The sequence below is a fragment of the Orcinus orca genome, chromosome 20 (genome assembly GCF_937001465.1).
Source record: "Orcinus orca chromosome 20, mOrcOrc1.1, whole genome shotgun sequence".
NCBI classification, from domain to species: Eukaryota; Metazoa; Chordata; class Mammalia; order Artiodactyla; family Delphinidae; genus Orcinus; species Orcinus orca.
This window is the reverse complement of record NC_064578.1, coordinates 51435571-51457016: the sequence shown is the minus strand read 5'-3', so window position 1 is coordinate 51457016 and position 21446 is coordinate 51435571. Positions and strand designations below refer to the sequence as shown.

Sequence of the window (21446 nt, the reverse complement as noted above, 5' to 3'; positions counted from 1 at the left end):
CGCCACCTCCAAGGCGCATCGAGGAGCCGGGGCAGCAGCGATGCGTTTATTCTCAGGGTCACGGGTGGGGTGGCTCGGAGGCCTGGTCTGGGCTGGGACTCGGGTCGGGACTGGGGTCGGGGTCCGGACCGGCGTCCTCGGGGTCCACGTCCCAGGGGAAGGTCGGCAGCCCCCGCATCCGCTCGCGGTAGACTCGGTCGAAGGCTTCGCTCTGCGCCACCGTGAAGTGGTTCTTCCAGTCACCGCAGATCCCTGGAGGGAAGGGAGGGACGGCCGAGGTGAGGAGTATCCAGAGCATCGTCCCCCGCCCCCAAGATCCCAGCACCTTCTTTCCCACCTCCTGGCCTTTGCCTATGGCGTTCCCTTTGCAAGAAGCGCTGTCCTTCCCCCGGCGCCCTCCATCTCCATTTTTGCCCCTTTCCCTCCTGCGATGATGGCTGACACTTACTTACACTGGCAACCAGTCGCCTGGCCAGACCCCTGGGCGCCATTCTTGCCCCCTCCCTCCCTCAGCTTCCTCCTGCCCTACTCCTCCCTCCAGCAGACCTCCTACCTTCCTCCACCGACCTCTTAAATCTCTACCCAGAACATCCGCCTCCTCGCCTAGCATTCCTGCACATCCTTCCCAGCCCCTGTATCACCTCCCCTGGGCCCTGTCCCTCACCTCCCTTGCTAGAACAGGGCTTCCTCGCTCCAGTGTTCCAACGCCTCCACTACCTTCAGTATTGCTCTGACACTGGGAACCAGTGCTTTCCCTGCACTTAGTGGGGAAAGTGCATGCTGACTGTTTGCCAGGATTCACTCCTTAGCCCCTCACAGCAACCAAGAAGGTAAGGGGCATGACTTTGCTAGTTCTCTGTGCCCCGAGGTGAGCACTCAGATCCCTCAAGTTTCTTATCGCATGGGATAACCAGGGCCACTAGCCTTTACCTGGAATCCTGGGGCCAAAGTCATTTGGATCACAGTATTTTTTTTTTTAACATCTTTATTGGAGTATAAATGCTTTACAATGTTGTGTTGGTTTCTGCTGTATAACAAAGTGAATCAGCTATATGTATACATGTATGCCCATATCCCCTCCCTCTCACCCTCCCTATCCCACCCCTCTAGGTGGTCACTAAGCACGGAACTGATCTCCCTGTGCGACGCAGCTGCTTCCCACTAGCTATTTTACATTTGGTAGTGTATATATGTCCATGCCACTCTCTCACTTCATCCCAGCTTACCCTTCCCCCTCCCTGTGGATCACAGTATTTTGAATTTTAACAAATATACCACATTACATGACACCCCTAGTGAGGTCTGGGGGGCTCCCTGTGGTGGGCTGAATAATGAGCTCCCACCAAGATGTCCACGACCTAACCCTTAGAACCTATGAATATGTGACCTGACACGGCAAAAGGGACTTTGCAGATGTGATTAAGTTAAAGATCTTGACACTTAATGGCAAACATCCTTATAAGAGGATGCAGGAGGGTCAGCGTCAGAGAGTAGAAGATGTTTTTGAAGGTGGAGGAAGGGGCCACGAGCCAAGGGATGCAGGCGGGTCTGGAAACTGTAAAGGCCGGGAACCAATTCTCCCCTAGAGTCTCCAGAAAGAACACGGTACTGACACTTTAATTTTAGCCCAGTGAGGCTGATTTAGGACCTCTGACATCCAGAATGATAAGGGAGTGAATGTGTGTGTGTGTGGTTTTCTTTTTAATCTTTTCTTTTTTTTTTTTCTTTTTTTGGCTGCACCGTGCGAGATCTTAGTTCCCCAACACCGGGGCCACGGCAGTGAGTCCTAACCACTGGACTGCCAGGAAATGCCCTGAATGTGTGTGGTTTTTTTTTTGTGTGTGTGTGTGTGGTTTTTTAAGGCACAAAGTTTGTGGTATTTGGTTCCAGCAGGAATAGAAAACTAATACACTCCCACCCTCAGCCTGTAATCCCACACTTGAATATTTCTGGGGTGAACTTTAACGCTAAGAAGGATTCCCAAGGACTCCGGATAGCCTCACAGCGTTCAGAGCTGGCTATGGCAACGCCCTGATGCGTCTTCTTCCCACGGGGAGCTCTCTGGGAGTGGTGGGTCTGAGACGGCAGGCACATCCGCAGCACCAGCCGTGTGCCAGGCCCCGTGCTAAGCCCTGTGTGTGGATTCATGGGTCCACAGTGACCCCATGACGGCAGCTCTGTTGGAGCATCCCCATGTAACAGCTGGGGAAACAGGCCCAGAGAGGTTAAATAACTGGCCCAAGACACACAGCCAGGCAGTGGCCTAACGGGGCTTGGAACGCCAGAGTCCCCTCACCTTTCCGGAGGAAGGCACCGTGGCTCTGGTCCAGCAGGCTGGGGGGCAGCAGGGAGAAGTTGGACATGGTGTTGGCTTTCATGGCTTTGAAGGCCGAGTGCGCCACGACGGACTCCAGCGCTTCCTCGCCCAGCGGCCGGCCCAGGAACTGACAGATGCTCTGCACGGAACTGTGGAGATCCTGGGGGCAGGGGAGAGGGGTCAGGGGATGAGTCAGCGGAGGGAGGGGAGCCCAGACCAGGAAGGAGCATCAGTCCCAGAGTTTATTTGCCTGATTCCCAACCCAGACCTGGAATCTGGGTGATTCTGCCTCTTTGCCTCAGTTTCCTCACCTCCAAGCCGAAGGGTTGGGCTATGGCCTCTGAAGGTTTTTGACAGTGTGGGGTTTTGGAGGGTTCTGTGGGTGGGAGGGAAGGGGTGGGCCTGGGTCAGAGGTCACAGCAGGGGGCAGAGGTCAGTCCAGCATCTTATGGAGAGTCACCCTCTTTCAGGTTTGAAACGGGTGTCAACTGGTCTGTGCCCCAAACTGCCCCCCACCCCAGGTCCCCATCCCAGAACAGCCCCGTCATTCACCCAGAGCCAGACTCCTGGCCCGGCCTAACCTCCCCTTGCCCCTTCCCCCTCTTGCCCCTGTCAGTCAACAGCCCGGTCTCTCCTGCTTCACCTCTCTGCCATATCCCCTCCTCTGTGTCCCCACAGCCCCTAGCACTGGCCAGGCCTTGTCCTCTCCCTCTGGACCCTCGCCTCACCCTCCTCCCCGGCCTCCCTGCCTCCAGTCCCTCACACCCAGAGCTCACCCTGCCCCTCCCCTGTTCCCAGCCCTCCTGTGGCTTCCCAGGGCCCCAGTCCCCAGGCCTCGCTTTTAAGGACAGGCGTGGCCTGGTCTTTCCGCTCCTTCCCTGTGCTTTCCTCCCTGCAGGCCTTGGCATGGGGCTGCCAGGAATGCCCTGCACCACCCTTCTCCACCTGACGAACTTACCCATCCAGATGCAGCTCAAGTATCACCTCCCTCATGACTGATGGTTCCAGTCACTGTGGATTAAGCACCTACTGTGTACCGATCTCTAGTCCAAGCCCCTCATGTGTATTTTGCCAATCCTCCCAATAGCCTGGCAGGGGGTGTCATTACCCCCATCAGTAACTGGAGGCCCAGAGAGGGGAAGACACTTTGCAGGGTCACACAGCCAAGGAGGAGCTCAGATTTGAGTCTCCAAAGCCCACAATCCTCTCTTCTATCTCCCTGACTTCCCTGATACGCAGCGCCCGGCACAGTCAGCCTTCTGGTCAGTTCCACCGACCCCACGGCCCAGATTTTCCAGGTCATTCTTGGTTTCATAAGCCTCCATCCCTTTATTCTCTTGAACCACTGACGTGTCCCAGAAATTCTAACATGTTGGCAGCTCCTCACACTCAGGGGCAGCCCAGAAGCTCGGTCAGGCTGCGTGGCCCAGTTTTTGGTTCAGAGAACAAAGCTTGATGGAAAACAGAGGGGAGGGGTGATGCCGAAATCTTTTCTAGATGTTTCCATCAAAAGAGATTTACCAGGGTGGAAAAAAAAAAAAACCAAACCCATGGGGTCTGCAGTGAAGAGCTGTGCGCCTCAGGCAGTTTCTCAACTCTCTCGAGGTTATAAGCCCCCACTTTCCTCCTCTATAAAATGGGGGCGATAATAATATTGGGGTGAACCATTTGAAAATTACCATATTTTGCAGTTTGAGAGGCGGAAACATTGGCTATTATGGTTATTATTAATCAGATAGGCCCTTGCTCAGAACCTAATTACTCTTACTTTGGCACACTATACTCACACTTTGCTGTACCTTATCAGACGGTTACAATATGCCAAAGCCAGGTACTGTGGTCCGTAACAACCCTCTGAGCCAGCATTTTCCACCCATTTTAAGGATGAGACCTCTGAGGCTCTGAGATTTTAAAGAGGGTTTTAACGGCTTTTTGAACACCAAAATCCAGGCTCTTTCTGCTACACAAAGTACCAACAAAAAGGAGGATACGAAAAATACATGAAAGGCACACACAGGAAGAGAACATGTCTGGGGCCGTTGGTGAAGGAACACGTATTGGGAACCGCTTAGATTCCCAGCCTCTCAGAACAGATCTTTGTTAAGAACACAGAAGAGTTGGACACGTTCACTGTGGATTGGTCCATCTGGAAGCCCAGCGTCCTCCTTACAGCCGGGCAAAGTCGTAGTCATTCTGCATGGTCCCTTCTTCCAGGCAGCCCTTCCTGATTGCCCCAGCCAGAAGGCCTCTCTCTCCCAGGTGCCTGCCCCAGGGATGTTTGACGGGGTCCAGACAGGCTCCCCGTCTGCCTCCAAAGGCTGTCTCCTTCCACTGCTTCCCTCTGCCTTTCAGGTCACAACCATAGTGAAACCATCATCACTTCCCATGGGTCACAGTTTTGTATCGTCTCATTTAACCTATCACGTCCCCTGCTCAGAGGCCACCTGTAGCTCCCACCTACTCAGAGAAAAGCCAAAATCCTCACTGTGGGTCCCATCCCCTCTGTGCCTTCATTTCCCACCCTACCCCCTCTCAGCTCTGGCCACTCCAGCCTCTTTGCTCTCCTTGGAACACATCAATCACATTCTCACCTCAGGGCCTTTGCACTGGCTCTTCCCTCTGCCCAAAACACTTTTCCCCAGATAGCTCCATGGCTCTCCCCTGACCACCGTTCTGAAAATCGTGCCCACACACATTCCGAATCCTCCTTCCCCACTTGCCTTTTCTCCTTAGCTCTCTGCCATCTGGGAAGGGGAGCTGGAGGGCGTGAAGAAGGGAGGAGTGAGGGGGCGCTGGGTGGAGGTGCGGGAGGGGGAATCACCTGCTGCAGCTCCTCGTAGGTGATAAACAAGAAGTTCTCTTTGCCCTGCATCCGAATCCAGCCCTTAATGTGGTCGAACCAGGAGCCGAACTGCACTGAGGGCAGAGAGACAGTCAGGGTGAGGGATGGGCAGCTGGGCCACCCCCCGCTGGGGCTCAGAGGGGCCCAACTAGCCCCACATGGCCCCAGGCTTTGGCCCCTTAGAGCTGGAGGCCTCCCTCCAAGCTCCCCATCCCTGCCTCTCCCCAGCTCCTTCTTATCCCTCCTCTGTCCACTAGGGGCTCCCCCCACCTCACTCTGCCCCAGTCCTCACCTTCGCCTTTGAGGAAGTTCTTCAGGAACTGGTCAGGCGTGCCAGGGTCCTTCAACTGCCTGGCGATCTTGGAGTAGTGATAGAGCGAGACCACCACGTCCCGGGGGTTCCGGCCCATGTAGATCACCTGTGTGTGGGTGTTGGGAAGAGGGGAGAAGATGTCAGACCCCGAGGTTTCGTGCCCTCGAGACCTCTCTCTTCTGATCCTGCAGCAGGACGGACTCAGGGTAGACTTCTCAAGGGACTTCCTAGCTAATGGGAGTTCAGATCAGTTCACCTCAATCCACAGGAGGGGAGAGCTCCCTCCAACCACATTCTAGGAAAAGAGAGGGACTGTTTCAAGACCAGGTGGAGGGACAATTTGGCTTCAGGAAATAAAGAGTGGAAGAGGAAGGCCTGGGGTTCAGGGTAGGGGAGATCATGGTGAGGGGTGTTGACCAAGAGAAGGACAGCCACCCTTCCTTCCCATTCCTGCAGAGGAGGCCCCAGCCTCCTCCCCTGCCCCCCAGCCTCCACACAGCCCCAGAGTGTCTTTCTGTACCCAGAGCTGACCGTGCCCTCCTCGGCTCTCCAGCGCCCCAGACTGGAGTCCCAGACCCTGGGTCTGGCATTCAAGGCCCTGATGACCTCGTTCCCATCTGTTTACCGGCTTGATAGTCCGCAACTAACCCCACTCCAGCCGCATCAGATCTGTCCTTCCCCAGGACCAAGGTCAGCCACCCAGGTGGTCAGCCATGGCTATGTGGCCAACCTCCAACAAAAACCCTGCATGCCGAGGTTCGGGTGAGCTTCCTTGGTGATACTCCGTGTGTGTTGTCACATGTCATTGCTGGAGGACTGAGCACTGTCCATGCAGCTCCACTGGGAGAGAGATAACTTGAAGCTGGTGGCTGGTCTCACCCTCCCCCAGGCACCTCTTCCCTTCATCTTTTTTTTTTTTTTTGCCTCGCCACACGGCTTGTGGGATTTTAGTTCCCGGACTGGGGATTGAACCCGGGCCCTCGGCAGTGTGAGCACAAAGTCCTAACCACTGGACCGCCGGGGAATTCCCACCTCTTCCTTTCATTGACCTTAATCTCCATCCTTCCTCCGTGATAAGCTAGAATCGTGAGTATAACAGCTTTGCGGAGTTCTGGAGTCCTTCTAGTGAATCACTGAACCTGAAGGTGGTCTTGGGGACCCCTAGATTGCAATCTGATCTCTTCTCTGTCTATACTCACTTCCTTCCTTGGTGATCCCACCAGTCTCCTGGCTTTAATTTCTCTGTCTCTGTCTCTCTGTCTGTCTCTGTTTCTCTCTGTCTCTGTCTCTCTCCATATATATATACACATCTCAATAGGTTGCAAATAGATGTGTCCAGTCCACATCTCTCCTGTCAAATCCAGATTTGTCTATCTCACTGCCCATTGGCATCCTCCACCTGGGTGTCGATGGGTCACAGCAGAGCCATCTTCCTCCCAAACCTCTCCTCCGCAACCTCTCCATCTCAGTTCATGGCAGCTCCATCCTCCCAGTTGCTTAAACCAAACCCCCTGCAGTCACCCTTGACTCATCTGTTTCTCTCACACCCACATCCAACCTGCCAGCCACTCTTCCTGGTTCCATCTTCCAAATACACTCCAAACCCAGCCCTTTTCTTCACTTCCCTGTGGCCACCACCCTGTTTGCCTCCATTGTCACCTCCTCCCTGGCACCTGGCTTCTGCCCTCACCCTGATGGTCTGTTCCCTGACTTGCAGCCAGAGGGCGCCTGTGAAAACCTAAGTTGGATCCTGTTTCTCCTTGGCTCTGAGCCCTCCCCTGGCTCCTGTCTCAATCAGGGACAAGAAAACTCCCCACCGAAGTCCACACAGCCCTGCACATTTTGGTCCCTGATACCCCTCTGACCTCATCTCTCTTCCTCTCCCCCTTGCTCACTTAGATGCAACCACACAGTCCTCCTTGCTGGACCTCAGGCATGCCACATAGACCCCAGGGCCTTTGCACCTGTTCGTGCCTCTGCTGGGAATGTTCTTCCCCCAGACACCCCCTTTGTCTTCCTTCCCTCACCTCCCAGGTCTTTACTCAAACCACGCCTTCTTACTGAGGCCTCCTTTGACCACCCTATTTATAATTGCAACCCGTACCCCTAACTCTAACCCCCACGTTCCCCTCCTTCTCGATGTGAACTGATCACCTTGGATGTATTCAATCTTTTCCTTATTTACTCCATCTATTCTTTGTCTGTCCCCTTTAGAATGTGGGCTCATAAGGCAGGTGTTCCTTGTGTGTGTATTTGCTGCTGTTCTAGATCAGGGCCGGGCACACAGTAGGTCCTCAATAAATAAGTGCTGAGTTCCTCAGTTAGTTATACTTTGCCCCACCAACACACACTCCCCTCCATCCTCCCACACCTTGGCCTTGGAGTTGAAGAAGGCCTTGGTGAAGAGCTGGATGGGGAGGTGAGAACTCATGAGGCGAGGGCTGGGCTGGTCGGGGAGGCTGAAGGCACCCATGATGGCTTCACACCAGGGCGACCGCTTCCAAATGGGCACTGAGCGGATCCAGGAGGGGTCCCCGTCCTTTAGGATTAAGCTGAGGATCTCAATCATCCAGTTTGTGCCTGTTGGAAGAATTGGGCAAATTAATCAGAGGTGGGGAGGGGTGAAGGGGGGATACAATCAAATTCATAATGGCTGCATGTATTGTAGAATTTGCTACATATGTTTAATGCATGGATTCCTCACACAGCACAGAAGTTAGGATTGGTTATGTTTTTTTAAAATTGAAGTATAGTTGATTTACAATCTTGTGTTAGTTTCAGGTGTACAACAAAGTGATTCAGATATTTTATATATATATATATATATATCTTTTTCAGATTATTTTCCATTGTAGGTTATTACAAGATATTGAATATAGTTCCCTGTGCTACACAGTAGGTCCTTGCTGTTTCTCTCTTTTATATATAGTAGTGTGTATCTGTTAATCCCAAACTCCTAATTTATCCCTCCCTCTTCCCACTTAGGGTTGGTTATCTTTATTTTCAAAGCAGGAAATTGAAGCTCAAAGAAACAAAGTTGCTAACTAAGGCGGCAAAGCTTGGAAGTGGCAACTGTCCACCCAACCCCATTTCGTTTCTCTACCGGGAATATGACAGGACGACATTTTTCCAGCCTCCCCTGAAGCTACATGTGGGACCGTGGGACTGAGTTCTGGCCAAGGAAGTGCAGTGGCAGCCATGTGCAGCCATTTCCAGACTTGGCCCATAAACACCGGCCACGTGACACCTCCTCTCCACCCCCCCACCCCCACCCCCACCCCCTCCCCCTGCTGGCTGAGTGCAGAGATGCCAGTGGAAACTGGGGCTCCTGGGGATGGCAGAGCCATAAGATGGAAGGAGCCAGGATGCTGGAGACTGCATGGATTCCCCCCCCCCACTTCCCCCCATCTATCCAGCACTAGCTGGAATTTACAGGAATGAGAAATAAATTTCTTTTTTTTTTTTTTTGGCGGCGCCACGCAGCTTGTGGGATCTTAATTCCCCAACCAGGTATTGAGCCCGGGCCCTCGGCAGTGAAAGCATGGAGTCCTAACCACTGGACTGCCAGGGAATTCCCAAGAAATAAATTGCTATTGGGTCCAGCTTCTGAGATTCTGAAGCACTCCGTTAATACATAGAGGAAGCTGGAACTGAATTCAGGTGGCTAGACTTGAAATCTCAGCTCTTTTCACTGCCCTTTCATGGGAGTAAGCCCTTGATTTCTCGAGGGAACCACAAACGTCACATAGTAGGAAGGGATCTCATCCATGACCCAGTTCACAGGTCTGGATTCCAGGAAATTACAGGTAGGTCAGATGAGAAATCATCGTAATGTGAACAATCACCTGGCATTAGTATTATATTGTTCTGGATTCTAAGAACTACCCCGTGCCAGTTCCCAGTGTATCGCCTCTCAGCTCCAAATCCACTCTTGGTTGCCCTGCTTTGTGCCATTGGAGCTGTGTAAACGGATCTCCTTTGCCACCTAGCGCAATGTGAAGCTGTGTCAGTAGAGGGCGCAGAGGAACCCTGCAGAAGGATGGGATTTCTCCTCGTGGTTCTCCTGGGCTTCTCCCAGCCAGCTCTTGTGATGGACAGCGGCCAGCAGTGCAGTAGACCCCAGTGACACTTACTCCCCCTCACCCCGCCCCGCATCCCAAAGCAAATTTCCTTGGGTGCTCTCTGCTTCAGTCCTAGAGGGAGGGGCTTAGCCCCGTATTGGCTCTTCCTGTATTGTTTAGGGTTCTCTTTACCCCTTGGTGTTTTAATCCCCTGTTACCACTTAATAATTCTTTTTTTGTGGGTATGTGGCAAAAGATACCTAACATGAAATTTACCAATTTAACCATTTTTAAGAGTACGGTTCTGAGGCATTAAGTACATTCACATTGTTGTGCAAACATCACTACTACCGTCTATCACCAAAGCTATTTCAAACAAAGCCTGCTGTTTGGGGAACAGATTTCCACAACTTCTGTGGAGGGAAATTTGGCTATATTCATCAAAATTGCAAACGCACAGAGGCTCTGACCAAGCAATCCATATCTAGGAATTTGTTCTACAGATAAACGCATACGTGTGCAAATGACACTTGCACAAGATGTGGCATTGTGTGTAAAGTTTATATGGTGTATAAATGCAAAAGACCGGGGACTTCCCTGGTAGTGCAGTGGTTAAGAATCCGCGTGCCAATGCAGGGGACATGAGTTCGAGCCCTGGTCCGGGAAGATCCCACATGCCGCGGAGCGACTAAGCCGCCACAGCTACTGAAGCCCGTGTGCCTAGAGCCCCTGCTCTGCAACAAGAGAAGCCACCACAATGAGAAGCACGTGCACTGCAGTGAAGAGTAGCCCCCGCTCACCCCAACTAGAGAAAGCCCAGCCCACGTGCAGCAAGGAAGACCCCCAACGCAGCCAAAAATAAATAAATAAATTTAAAAAAATAAATAAATGCAAAAGATTGGAAACCAGGAAAAGCTAATCAGTGAGGAACTAATTAAACAAGAATTCTTGTACATCTAATGTTATGCAATACTATGGAACTGTAAGAAAAAACAAAAACCAGGAAGCTTTTGTTTACAGTTCTAAGATAGGATGATATCAAAATACAAGGAAAAAGAAGCACAACCATAAAACAAAACAAAACAAAACAAAAACATGAGGCAAAATGGCGTGTATCGTGTTAACCTTTGTGGGAAAAAAGTTAAAAAAAATTATGTACACTTTTTTTTGTACATGCAAATTCTGGAAAGATACACAGAGACTACTGGTGACTGTGGGAGAAGAGAGATGTTACAGTGTAAACCTTTTTGTACCTCTTGAATTTTGAACTATGAATGCATTACTTTCTAAGAGAGAAATTAAGATATTTTAAACTTTAAAAAATAGCTAGAATAACTGGACAACCATATGCAAACAAAGAACCTTGATCTATACCTCATACCACACATAAAAATTATCTTAAAATAGATCATAGACTTTAGTGTAAAATCGAAAACTGTAAAGCTTCTAGAAGAAAATATAAAGGCCATCTTTATGCCTTTGGTTTAGGAAAAGATTTCATAGCTGTGACATCAAAAGTCTGATCCATTAAAGAAAAAATTGACGATTGGAGCTCATCAAAATTTAAACTTTTGCTCTGAGAAGACACTGAAAAGAAAATGAAAAGACAAGCCACAGACTCAGAGAAAATATTTGCAAAAGGCATATCTGATAAAGGATGTGTACTCAGATTATATAAAGAACTCTCAAAACTCAATAATTAGAAAACAAACAACCCAGTTAAAAAGAGGAAAAAAAAAAAAAGTGGAACAGACACATTACCAAGAAAGATAATGATGGCTAGTAAGCCCCTGAAAAGATGCTCAACATCATTAGCCACTAGAGACATGCAAATTCGAACCACAATGAGATACTAGAACACATCTGTTAGAATGACTTTTTAAAAAACTTGACAATATCAAGTGCTGACAAGGAAGCAGAGCATCTGGAGCCCACCTATGTTGCTGGAGAGAATGCAAGATGGTAAACCAGCTTGCCAAAAAGTGCAAGATGGTTTCCACTATGGAAACCAGTTTGACAGTTTCTCATAAAGTTAAGCATACATAATTCCCATAAACTCAGCAATCCCACTTCTAAGTATTTACCCAAGATAAACGAAAACGTATTTCCATGCAGACACTTGTACACAAAGCTTCATAGCAGCTGTATTCATACTCATCCCAAACTGGAAAAATACCCAGGTGTCCTTCAACAGATGAATAGATAAACCCACCGTGGTCCATCCAGCTGATGGAATACTCCTCAGCAATAAAAATATACAACTTGGATGGATCTAAAATGCATTATGCTGAGTGAAAGAAGTCCGTCTCAAAAGCTACATAGGGTACGATTCCATGTATATGACATTTTGGAAAAGCCAAAACTATTGGGGCCGCAAACAGATCAATGGTTGCCCGGGGCTGGGTTGAGGAAGGAGCTGACCACAAAAGGTATGAAGGGTTTTTTTGTTTGTTTTAGGTGGGTGATGGAAATGTTCTATATCTTTTTTTTTGGCCATGCCACATGGCTTGGAGGATCCTAGTTCCCCCACCAGGGATTGAACCCAGGCCTCCTGAAGTGGAAGTGCCAAGTCCTAACCACTGGACCACCAGGGAAGTCCCTGAACTGCTCTATATCTTGATTGTGGTGTATCTTGTATATGTCTCTCAAAACTCATAGAACTCCAAGAGGAATGAAAACACATCCACAGACAGATTTTTATATCAATGTTCCTACAAGCATTATTCATAAGAGTCAAAGAGTGAATACAAACCAACTGATTGTTTATCAACTGATAAATGAATAAGCAGGATATAGTATAACCATATCATGGAATATTATTCGGCCATAAAAAGGGAGGAAGCACTGACAACAACTTGGATGAACCTCAAAATCATTACTCTAAGTGAAAGATACCAGACACAAAAGACCGTATATTGTATCATTCCATTTATCTGAAACGTCCAGAACGGGCAAGTCCATACAGTGAGAAAGCAGATACCTAAGGCTTAGGGATGTGGATGGGATTGGGAGGTGATGGCTAATGGGTACGGAGTTTCTTGTTAGGGGTGATGAAGATGTTCTAACGTTGACTGTAGTGATGGTTGCACAACTTGATGAATATACTACAGCCATAGATTTTGACACTTTCAAATGGGTGAGTTGTATGGTATGTGAATTATTTTTTTTAATGTTACCAAAAAGCAAAAAAACCCTCATCGAACTCTATGCTGGAAAAGGTGAATATAATATTTTGAAAATTTTCAAAAATATTTTGAAAAACATTAAGAAGGCAGCTCCAACATTTTAGAGAAGAACTCCCCCACCCCCTGCCACCGGGCCTCTCCTGTCACTCCCTCCACCGCAGTCCCACTGACCTTCTCTTGCTTCCTCAAACTCACCGAGCCACCTCCCACCTCAGGGCCTTTGCACATGCTGTCCCTCTGTCTAGGATACCCTTTCCCACTCAAACTGCTCTGCAGATTCCAACTCTCTGCATGAACATCTTCTCCCCAGGAAGCCTGCCCTTATCCCGCAGACCTTCTTATTACCTACACTTAATGCTCTCTTCACCTTTCCTTGGGGGGGAGGGGACCCACCCTAACTCTAATTAGATAGTAATATAGGCGACTGCATGTTTAAATGAAGCCTGTATCTCCCAACAAATGTCTCCTTTGTTCAGAGCTGTGTCTCTGCACGTGGTAGACAAACAGTAAGTAGCATTTCAGTAACCGAATGGAGAAAATTAAGATCTTTCTTTCCTTCCTTCCTTCCCTCCTTCCTTCCTTCCTGAAATATTTATTGAATAAGTTCCAGGCACTGTTTTAGGTTGAAAGAACACAGCCGCGATCAAGACAAACCGGAATATCTGTACTCACTGAGCCATGTTCTAGTGAGGAAGCCAGACTAAATCAACAAATGAAAATACGATATAGTGGCCGTCAGTGAAGAAAAATATGAGGGGCGTTAAGGGATAGAGAGGGACAGGATGGGGACGCTATTTTAGCCAAGGAGGTCCGGGAAGGCCTCCCAGTGGGTGTGAGAGCCAGCCCGGTGGAAGGGAGGGAGCGAGGCCCACAGGGATCTGGTGGGAAGGGTGCCCCCTGGCGGAGGGACCTGCCAGTGCAAAGGCCAAGCTCACCTCGGTTCTCAACGGACCAAGGCGTCCCCCATCCGCCCCACCCCCTCCCTCTTTCCTCTTCCATTCTCCTTAGTGTACCCTTCTCATCACCCACAACATTCTCCGTAGCACCCCTGCCCCGGCCCAGCGGGTACCTGACTTGGGGTAGGTGATGATGAAGATGTCATCGTCCTGCACTTCCGAGTTCTCTGCGATGCTGATGCTCTCAGGTGAGTAGATGCCGACGGGGAAGAGGATGCCTTTATACCTGAAGTATTCGCCTGACAAATTCTGGCTGTAGGAGGGTGGGGGAGAGACACCGTAAGGACCGGGAAGGAGGCGAGGACAGGTGTCACCCCTGGGAGAGTGGGGGGCCAGGGGGCCTGCTTTTTTCTTTTTTTAAGGTCGGCTGCAGGCGGGATCTTAGTTCTCCGACCAGGGATCGATCCCGTGCCTCCTGCAGTGGAAGTGCGGAGTCTTAACCATTGGACCGCCAGGGAAGTCCCACGGGGCCTGCATTTGAGTGTCCTTCGAGGTCCCAGGAGCCTACACAAGGGTCCAGCTTTACAGCTGAGGCCTCCAGGACAGATGGCGGCAGAAAGTGGCGGAGGGATCTCGGGGCAGGTGATGGAGGGCAAGCAAGGAGATGGGCGAGGTGCACCCCGCTCGCTGGTGGAACGCTGGCAAGGAATTTTCTCTGCGCCCTTTTCCTCATCTGCAAAGTGAGGATGGTTTACTAACACCCCATAACAATCCTATGAGGTGACAATGATTATTATCCCCATTTTCTGGATGAAGGAAGCGAGGCACAGAGAGGTTGAGTGACTTGCCCAAAGCCACACAGCTGGCGGGACAAGCAGCGCTTCACCTCTGCAAAGTGGGACTAAGCGCTTTCCACATGTTTACTCTTCACCCCAACCCTCCAGAAAGGCAGCACCCCCCATTTTACAGACATAGGCCAAAGAGTCAGGTGCCCTGCCCATTCCTAAGCGGCCACAGAGCGGCAGGGCCACCTGCGAAAACCAGATGTGGAGTCCCTGGGAAGCTGGGGCAGTCTTAAGCGTCAAACCCCTCACTCAAGCTGCTTTTCCCAAAACCCTGCAATGTGTTCATATAACCATACAAGGAAGTACAGTTTTCCAAAGTGAGATGTATTGAGAACAATCCGTTTAATTCGATCACTCTTGCCTTTGCAGCCTCCCTCGAGATCTCCTGACCCTGGCGTGGGAGAGCGATAGGTGTTTTGGGGACCTGGCTAAGGTAAAGCTGAGTTGGGGATACATTTCATTGGACTTTCCTGGGATATTTACAAGGTTTGCGGTCATGTCTGTGTGTAGTTATGGGATGGCGAGCTGGCTGGGTGCAGGATTTGCTTCCGGGACACTAGTTGGGCGCAAGTAATGACAGGAAGGCTGGGGACACGGAAGTCGGATCACGCTATCACATGCCCAGGGGCGCTTGGCACCAAAAGTATGGGGTGGAGGAGGAGACTCAGGTTTGAAGCCAGAAGCCGGTGTGTTATTTTTCTGGAATATTTGGAGTGTTTGCCAGCTTTCAGAATGAGACAAGTCACTGTAATTTCTTTTCTCGTTCTAAACAAACATTCCTTCTTCCTAATGTTGCAGTCACACGTACTGATTCTTTCTTTCTTTTTTTTAAAAAATTATTTATTTATTTTTCTGGCCGCGCCAGGTGGCTTGTGGAATCCTATTTCCCAGACCAGGGATTGAACACGGGCCCCCTGCAGTGGAAGCGCAGAGTCCTAACCACTGGACCGCCAAGGAATGCCCCTGATTCTTTTTCTTAAGGGGAATCCCCTCAAAACAGTATAAGCTTCAGGCCCCATGAAACACGGATTTGCCCATTCTTAGCCGTTACTCGGTGCTAATTTCCATTTGCGGTCCTTTCTGGTACACTTAGGACAATACATCGAACTGGGGGAAAAATTATGCGTGTAAGTGGATTATACTGTCTGTGGATTTCATTTCGGGGTAGTGAAGAGGATTTATAGATATTGTGAGGATTTATAAAGAGGGCTAGGGTCCCACCACACAGGTAAAACTCAGAAACAAAATGTTGAACGGGGGATGAAGGACACAAGAGAGTCTAGATGATATGATTCGAATTAGGGGAAGTTCAAACACAGGGACAAATCACCTATGATGTTAGAAGGCAGGAAGATGCTTACCCCTGGGAAGTGGGGGCAGATGGGGGCGGAGCTGGTTACAAGGCGCGCCCTCTGCAAAATTCCTTGGGCAATTGACTGAAGCTCTGCTCACAGCACTTGTGTTTTACTTTAATAAAACTTGCAATGCACCTATGGTCACCTTATCTTTGATAAAGGAGGCAAGAATATACAATGGAGAAAAGACAGCCTCTTCAATAAGTCGTGCTGGGAAAACTGGACAGCTAGCTACATGTAAAAGAATGAAATTAGAACACTCCCTAACACCATACACAAAAATAAACTCTAAATGGATTAGAGACCTAAATGTAAGACTGGACACTATAAAACTCTTAGAGGAAAACATAGGAAGAACACTCTATGACATAAATCACAGCGAGATCCTTTTTGACCCTCCTCCTAGAGGAATGGAAATAAAAACAAAAATAAACAAATGGGACCTAATGAAACTTCAAAGCTTTTGCACAGCAAAGGAAACCAGAAACAAGACGAAAAGACAGCCCTCAGAATGGGAGAAAATATTTGCAAATGAAGCAACTGACGAAGGATTAATCTCCAAAATTTACAAGCAGCTCATGCAGCTTAATATCAGAAAAACAAACAACCCAATCCAAAGATGGGCAGAAGACCTAAATAGACATTTCTCCAGAGAAGATATACAGATTGCCAACAAACACATGAAAGAATGCTCAACATCATTAATCGTTAGAGAAATGCAAATCAAAACTACAATGAGATATCATCTCACACCAGTCAGAATGGCCATCATCAAAAAATCTACAAACAATAAATGCTGGAGAGGGTGTGGAGAAAAGGGAACCCTCTTGCACTGTTGGTGGGAATGTAAATTGATACAGCCACTATGGAGAACAGTATGGAGGTTCCTTAAAAAACTAAAAATAGAACTACCATAGGTCCCAGCAATCCCACTACTGAGCATACACCCTGAGAAAACCATCATTCAAAAAGAGTCATGTACCACAATGTTCATTGCAGGTCTATTTACAATAGCCAGGACATGGAAACAACCTAAGTGTCCATCAACAGATGAATGGATAAAGAAGATGTGGCACATATATACAATGGAATATTACTCAGCCATAAAAAGAAATGAAACTGAGTTATTTGTAGTGAGGTGGATGGACCTAGAGTCTGTCATACAGAATGACGTAAGTCAGAAAGAGAAAAACAAATACTGTATGCTAACACATATATATGGAATCTAAAAAAAAAAAAAAAAGGTCATGAAGAACCTAGGGGCAGGAAGGGAATAAAGACGCAGACCTACTAGAGAATGGACTTGAGGACACAGGGAGGGGGAAGGGTAAGCTGGGACAAAGTGAGAGAGTGGCATGGACATATACACACTACCAAATGTAAAGTAGATAGCTAGTGGGAAGCACAGGGAGATCGGCTCAGTGCTTTGTGACCACCTAGAGGGGTGGGATAGGGAGGGTGGGAGGGAGAGAGACGCAAGAGGGAAGAGATATGGGGATATATGTATATGTATAGCTGATTCACTTTGTTATAAAGCATAAACTAAAACACCATTGTAAAGCAATTATACTCCAGGAAAGATGTTAAAAAAAAACTTGCAATGAATGAATAAAACATTAAAGGGAAAAAATTATGCTTCCCACTAAAACAACTGTTTTTAATAAAAATGAGGCAAGGGAAAAAAAAAATGGAGACGAGGTGCTGGGCCCAGTGAAGGTGAAACCCCAGCTGTCTTGCACAGGCCTTTTCTGTTAGTTTTCCCTTGTGCGCCCAGTTGACAGATGAGGAAACTGAGGCCCATTGAAGGCTGTGACTTGCCCAGGGATCTCCCAGTGTCTTTCCTGAAGGCCTCCACCAGCTTCAGAGATTTGAGGGATGGGGAATTTCTCCAAGGCTTGGCACCAGGTTCAGGCTTGCAGGAGAAGGACAAAAGCTAGAGAATTGTTTCCTCTGCCTGGGGTCAAAGGAGGGCTCTGGGGAGCCCAGGTAAGGCTCAGCCCAGCCAGGGTTTCCAAAGGGCAGTGTCCCAAGGCGGGGCCGTGGGGAGGCTACGGAGGAAGCTGGCATGTGGTCTAGGGTCTGTTGGAAAAGACTTTGTTCCTGGCTGGGGGATGTTCCCCAGGGGACCAGGAAGGAAGCGCTGGTCACCTCAGAGGGGCGGTGGCAGGGGCTTTGCAGGCCCTGTTTCTAAGTAACCTAAGTAAGACAGATGTGAGAAATATTGTGTTTCTGGAGCTGGACATTGCAGGCTCAGAGTCTGGCTTTGGCACTCTCTAGCAGAGCTGAGGCCTGGGGCTTAATCTCTCTAGGCCTCAGTTTCCTCAACTGTAAAATAGGAGATAGGAGAAGTAGCATGGTGTCTTGGTTAACGGCATAAACCCTGGAGCCGGAATACCTGAGTCTGAATCCTACCTCTCTCCAGTCATGTGGCTGTGGGCAAGTCATTCATCCTCTCTGCGCTTCAGTCCTTCCATCCATAAAATGGGGATAATAAGTAAACATTACCTCATAGGATGGTCGTGAGCATGTAAAAAGTGCTTAGAACGGGGCCTGACATAGGAATATACACTATATAAATGTTTATTAATTTTTAAAAAATAGAGATAGTGGGAGGGTTTAATGCACCCAAAGAAATAAAAATGATTAAAATAGAGCCTGGCTTGTGGTCTGCATTCGATAAATCCAGGCTAAAATTATCGTTATGATTATACTTAGTAATAGAGGCAACACCGGGCATCGTGTGAGCCCAGAGGAGGGGCTGCTTGGCACCGCCTTTGGCACACAGTAGGCCCTCAGCTTATTGTAATTACTTTATTGTTCAGTGATGTCATAGGTTGAGCGCAGGCAGCAGAATTAGTGATGTCACTAGTTGCCAGGCGGATTTAGGCCAGTGGGCGGGGCTGTGAGGCCATCAGTCACTAGGCAGATTAGCTGCTAAGTGCCTGGGTCTTGGCTCTGGTGGGTCACATGTGCTCCCTCTGTGCCCTGGGCAGCAGATCTCACCTCTTTGAGCCTCAGTTTCCTCTTCTGACACATGAAGATAACAGTAATCTCAACCTCAAGGTTTTAATCCTACCTAAAGATTAAAAGGGATAATATACATTAAGCCCCTGGCTCCTAATAAATGCTCAGGACACTGAAGCGCCCTTTAGCGTGCAGCGCTATTTTTGTCTTTGATCTCACCAACAGCTCCTTGAAGGAGAAGTGTTCTCCCCAGCTTACCGGAGAGGAAAATGGGGTTGCCAACCAGGAAAAGATACTGTGCCCTTCAGGAGTCCTTGAAATAGTCACTGAATGCATACATGAATAAATATGAGGGTGTCCTGCCATCCTCCTCAGCACTTACAATCTCCAAATTGCGGGGCCAGGGTGGAGGCCAGGGTGGAATCCACAGTGCCGGCACATTGTTGGTGTCCAACCAGTATTTGACTGAATGAATGAACGTGTGAATGAATGAATGTGTGGTTGAATGAATGTGCGAATGAATGAATGTGTGATTGAACGAATGTGTGAATAAATGAATGTGTGATGAATGAACGTTTGAATGAATAAATGGGTGAATGAATGAAGGGGTTACCAGGAAAAAAGTTAAGGAAACTCAAAGAGCACTTGTTACCTCCTAACACCTGCCTCTGTGGTTCTCAGCCCTAGGCATTTTAGAATCCCCTCTGGGGACTTTAGAAACTTCCAAAGCCTGGCCTCATTCCAGGTCAACCGTGTCCAGACCTTACCATGCGCCCTCTGGGCCGAGAACAACTATTGCTCAGTAAATGACTGAGCATCAACGTTTAATAAATAATCGAGACGTGACTGGGGGAGAGCTGGGATCTCCCTGCATGTTCTGAGGCGACAGGTGAGAAAATGGAGGTTGAGGGAGGGGAAGCGATTTGGCCAAGGCCATGCGGCAAGTACCGAGCAGAGCTGAGATTTGAACCTCAGCCCCGTAGACAGTTCTGTTCCAGGCCCTCCTTCCCCACATCCCCCTACTCCAGTCAAAGCCCCCCAGTGCACCAAGCACTATTCCAGCCTCTGGCCTTGCATCAGCTGTTCCTCCTGCCAGGAGGCTGGAGAGGGGGGACCCCCACCTGCATTCCTGCTGGGCTGAATCTTACTGTGTGTCCCCAAACAGGTGCTGTGTGTCTTCTCTCCCCACCTTGTAAATTAAATCTGGCCCTGGGGTGACCTTTCCTCTCCTTGGGCTCCGAGCCTATTCTTTTCCCGTGCCAGGTCCAGGGCCTGGCATGCGGCTATTGCTTGGTTGGAGCAGAGGAATGAAGGTGACAGCTGGACTGGGGCAGAGACCAGCCGCAGGAGGAACAGCGGACAGAGCTACAGCCCACATGACGGGCAATGGGCCAAGGACGTACTTAGCCTCCTCGAAGGGGCCTGGCCTGCTCTGCTAGGGAGACCCCAGGACATAAAACTCTGAGAATGGCCCAACCTGGCGATCCTCCTTCCTCCCATCCCCCCGCCCCCCAGTCCACCAGGCCTTAGCTCTTCTTCTCTGTCCCCACTACCCCTGTCCAGCTCAGGTCTCCTCCTCGCCCCCCTGGACCCTCAACGCAGCCTCCTCCAGAGTCTCTTGGCCTCCAGTTTCTCCTTCCTGTTCATCCCCCACGTGGCCCAGAGCTCAAGGCCCTCTGTAGCCTGGGCGGGGGGGCGTTCTGTCTGGATTGCCAACATATCAAAACACGGAGGGCCTCCATCAATATTTATGAAGAAATACAAATAACACTCACAGTGCCCCCTGGCCCGACACTCCTCACTACATTATGTGCCTTAGTTCGTTTATTTCCTCAACAACTCTAGGAGGCTACCCACTATAGTATTTCTATCCCCGCATTACAAATGAGGAAGTAGAGGCACAGAGAGGCAAAGTCACTTGGCTAACATCACACAGCGGCAGACGGCAGAGCTGGGCTTTGAACCCACCCAGTGCCATGGGGTAGCGCCTCGCCAATCGTCATACAGTTGTCCTCAGGTGTGCTCATTCTGGGCAGGGGCTCTGGGGTCTTGGGGGTGGGGGGCGGTCAGGAAGACCTAGGTTTGACCTCAGGCAGCTTACATGACCTCTCTGAGTCTCAGTGTCCACCTCCTTCCCCTTGGTCACAGGAATATTTAACTCCTAGGTGTATGTTATAATTATTATCATTATATTGTATTATATTCGATATTGTATATCAATAAACCTCAATGAAATATCTTAAGATAAGCACAGATTTTAAAGCAGAGTTTCTCCTTCTCCTGGGAGTTCACCCAAGAGAAACAAAAACTCTTTTTCACACCAACGTCTGTACTCACATGTTTATAGCTGCCCTATTCATAATCGTCAGAAACTGGGAGCAGCGCAAACGTCCGTCAGCAGGTGAGTGGATAAACAGTGGTACATGTACACCACACGGTACTATTCAGCAAGGACAAGAAGCAAACCTTGGATACTCACCACCGCACAGATGGGTCCCAAAGGCATTGGGTGGAGTGAAGGAAAACAGACTCAGGAGATCGCCGTCTGTACAATTCCATTTAATGTCTGTGGTGGGTGGAATGATGACCAGCCCCCAAAGAGGTCCATGCGAATATGATCCATTGCACCAGAAAAGGGATTTTGCTGCTGTGATTATGTTCAGGTTTT

At 49.2% G+C, this 21446-nt stretch overlaps 1 protein-coding gene across 1 annotated transcript in view; it reads right to left on the bottom strand.

Moving 5' to 3' along the window:
* Positions 1-32: 32 nt before the first annotated feature.
* SULT2B1 (sulfotransferase family 2B member 1) overlaps positions 33-21446 on the bottom strand; it is a 33846-nt gene continuing 12432 nt past the window's right edge. Inside the window, exons 2-7 of the mRNA XM_004271090.2 lie at positions 13788-13927; positions 7844-8052; positions 5452-5578; positions 5139-5233; positions 2297-2477; positions 33-252 (exon numbers count right to left, since the gene is read on the bottom strand). Coding sequence (XP_004271138.1) covers positions 59-252; positions 2297-2477; positions 5139-5233; positions 5452-5578; positions 7844-8052; positions 13788-13927 — 946 coding nt within the window. The 3' untranslated portion in view covers positions 33-58. The remainder of the gene's footprint in view (positions 253-2296; positions 2478-5138; positions 5234-5451; positions 5579-7843; positions 8053-13787; positions 13928-21446) is intronic.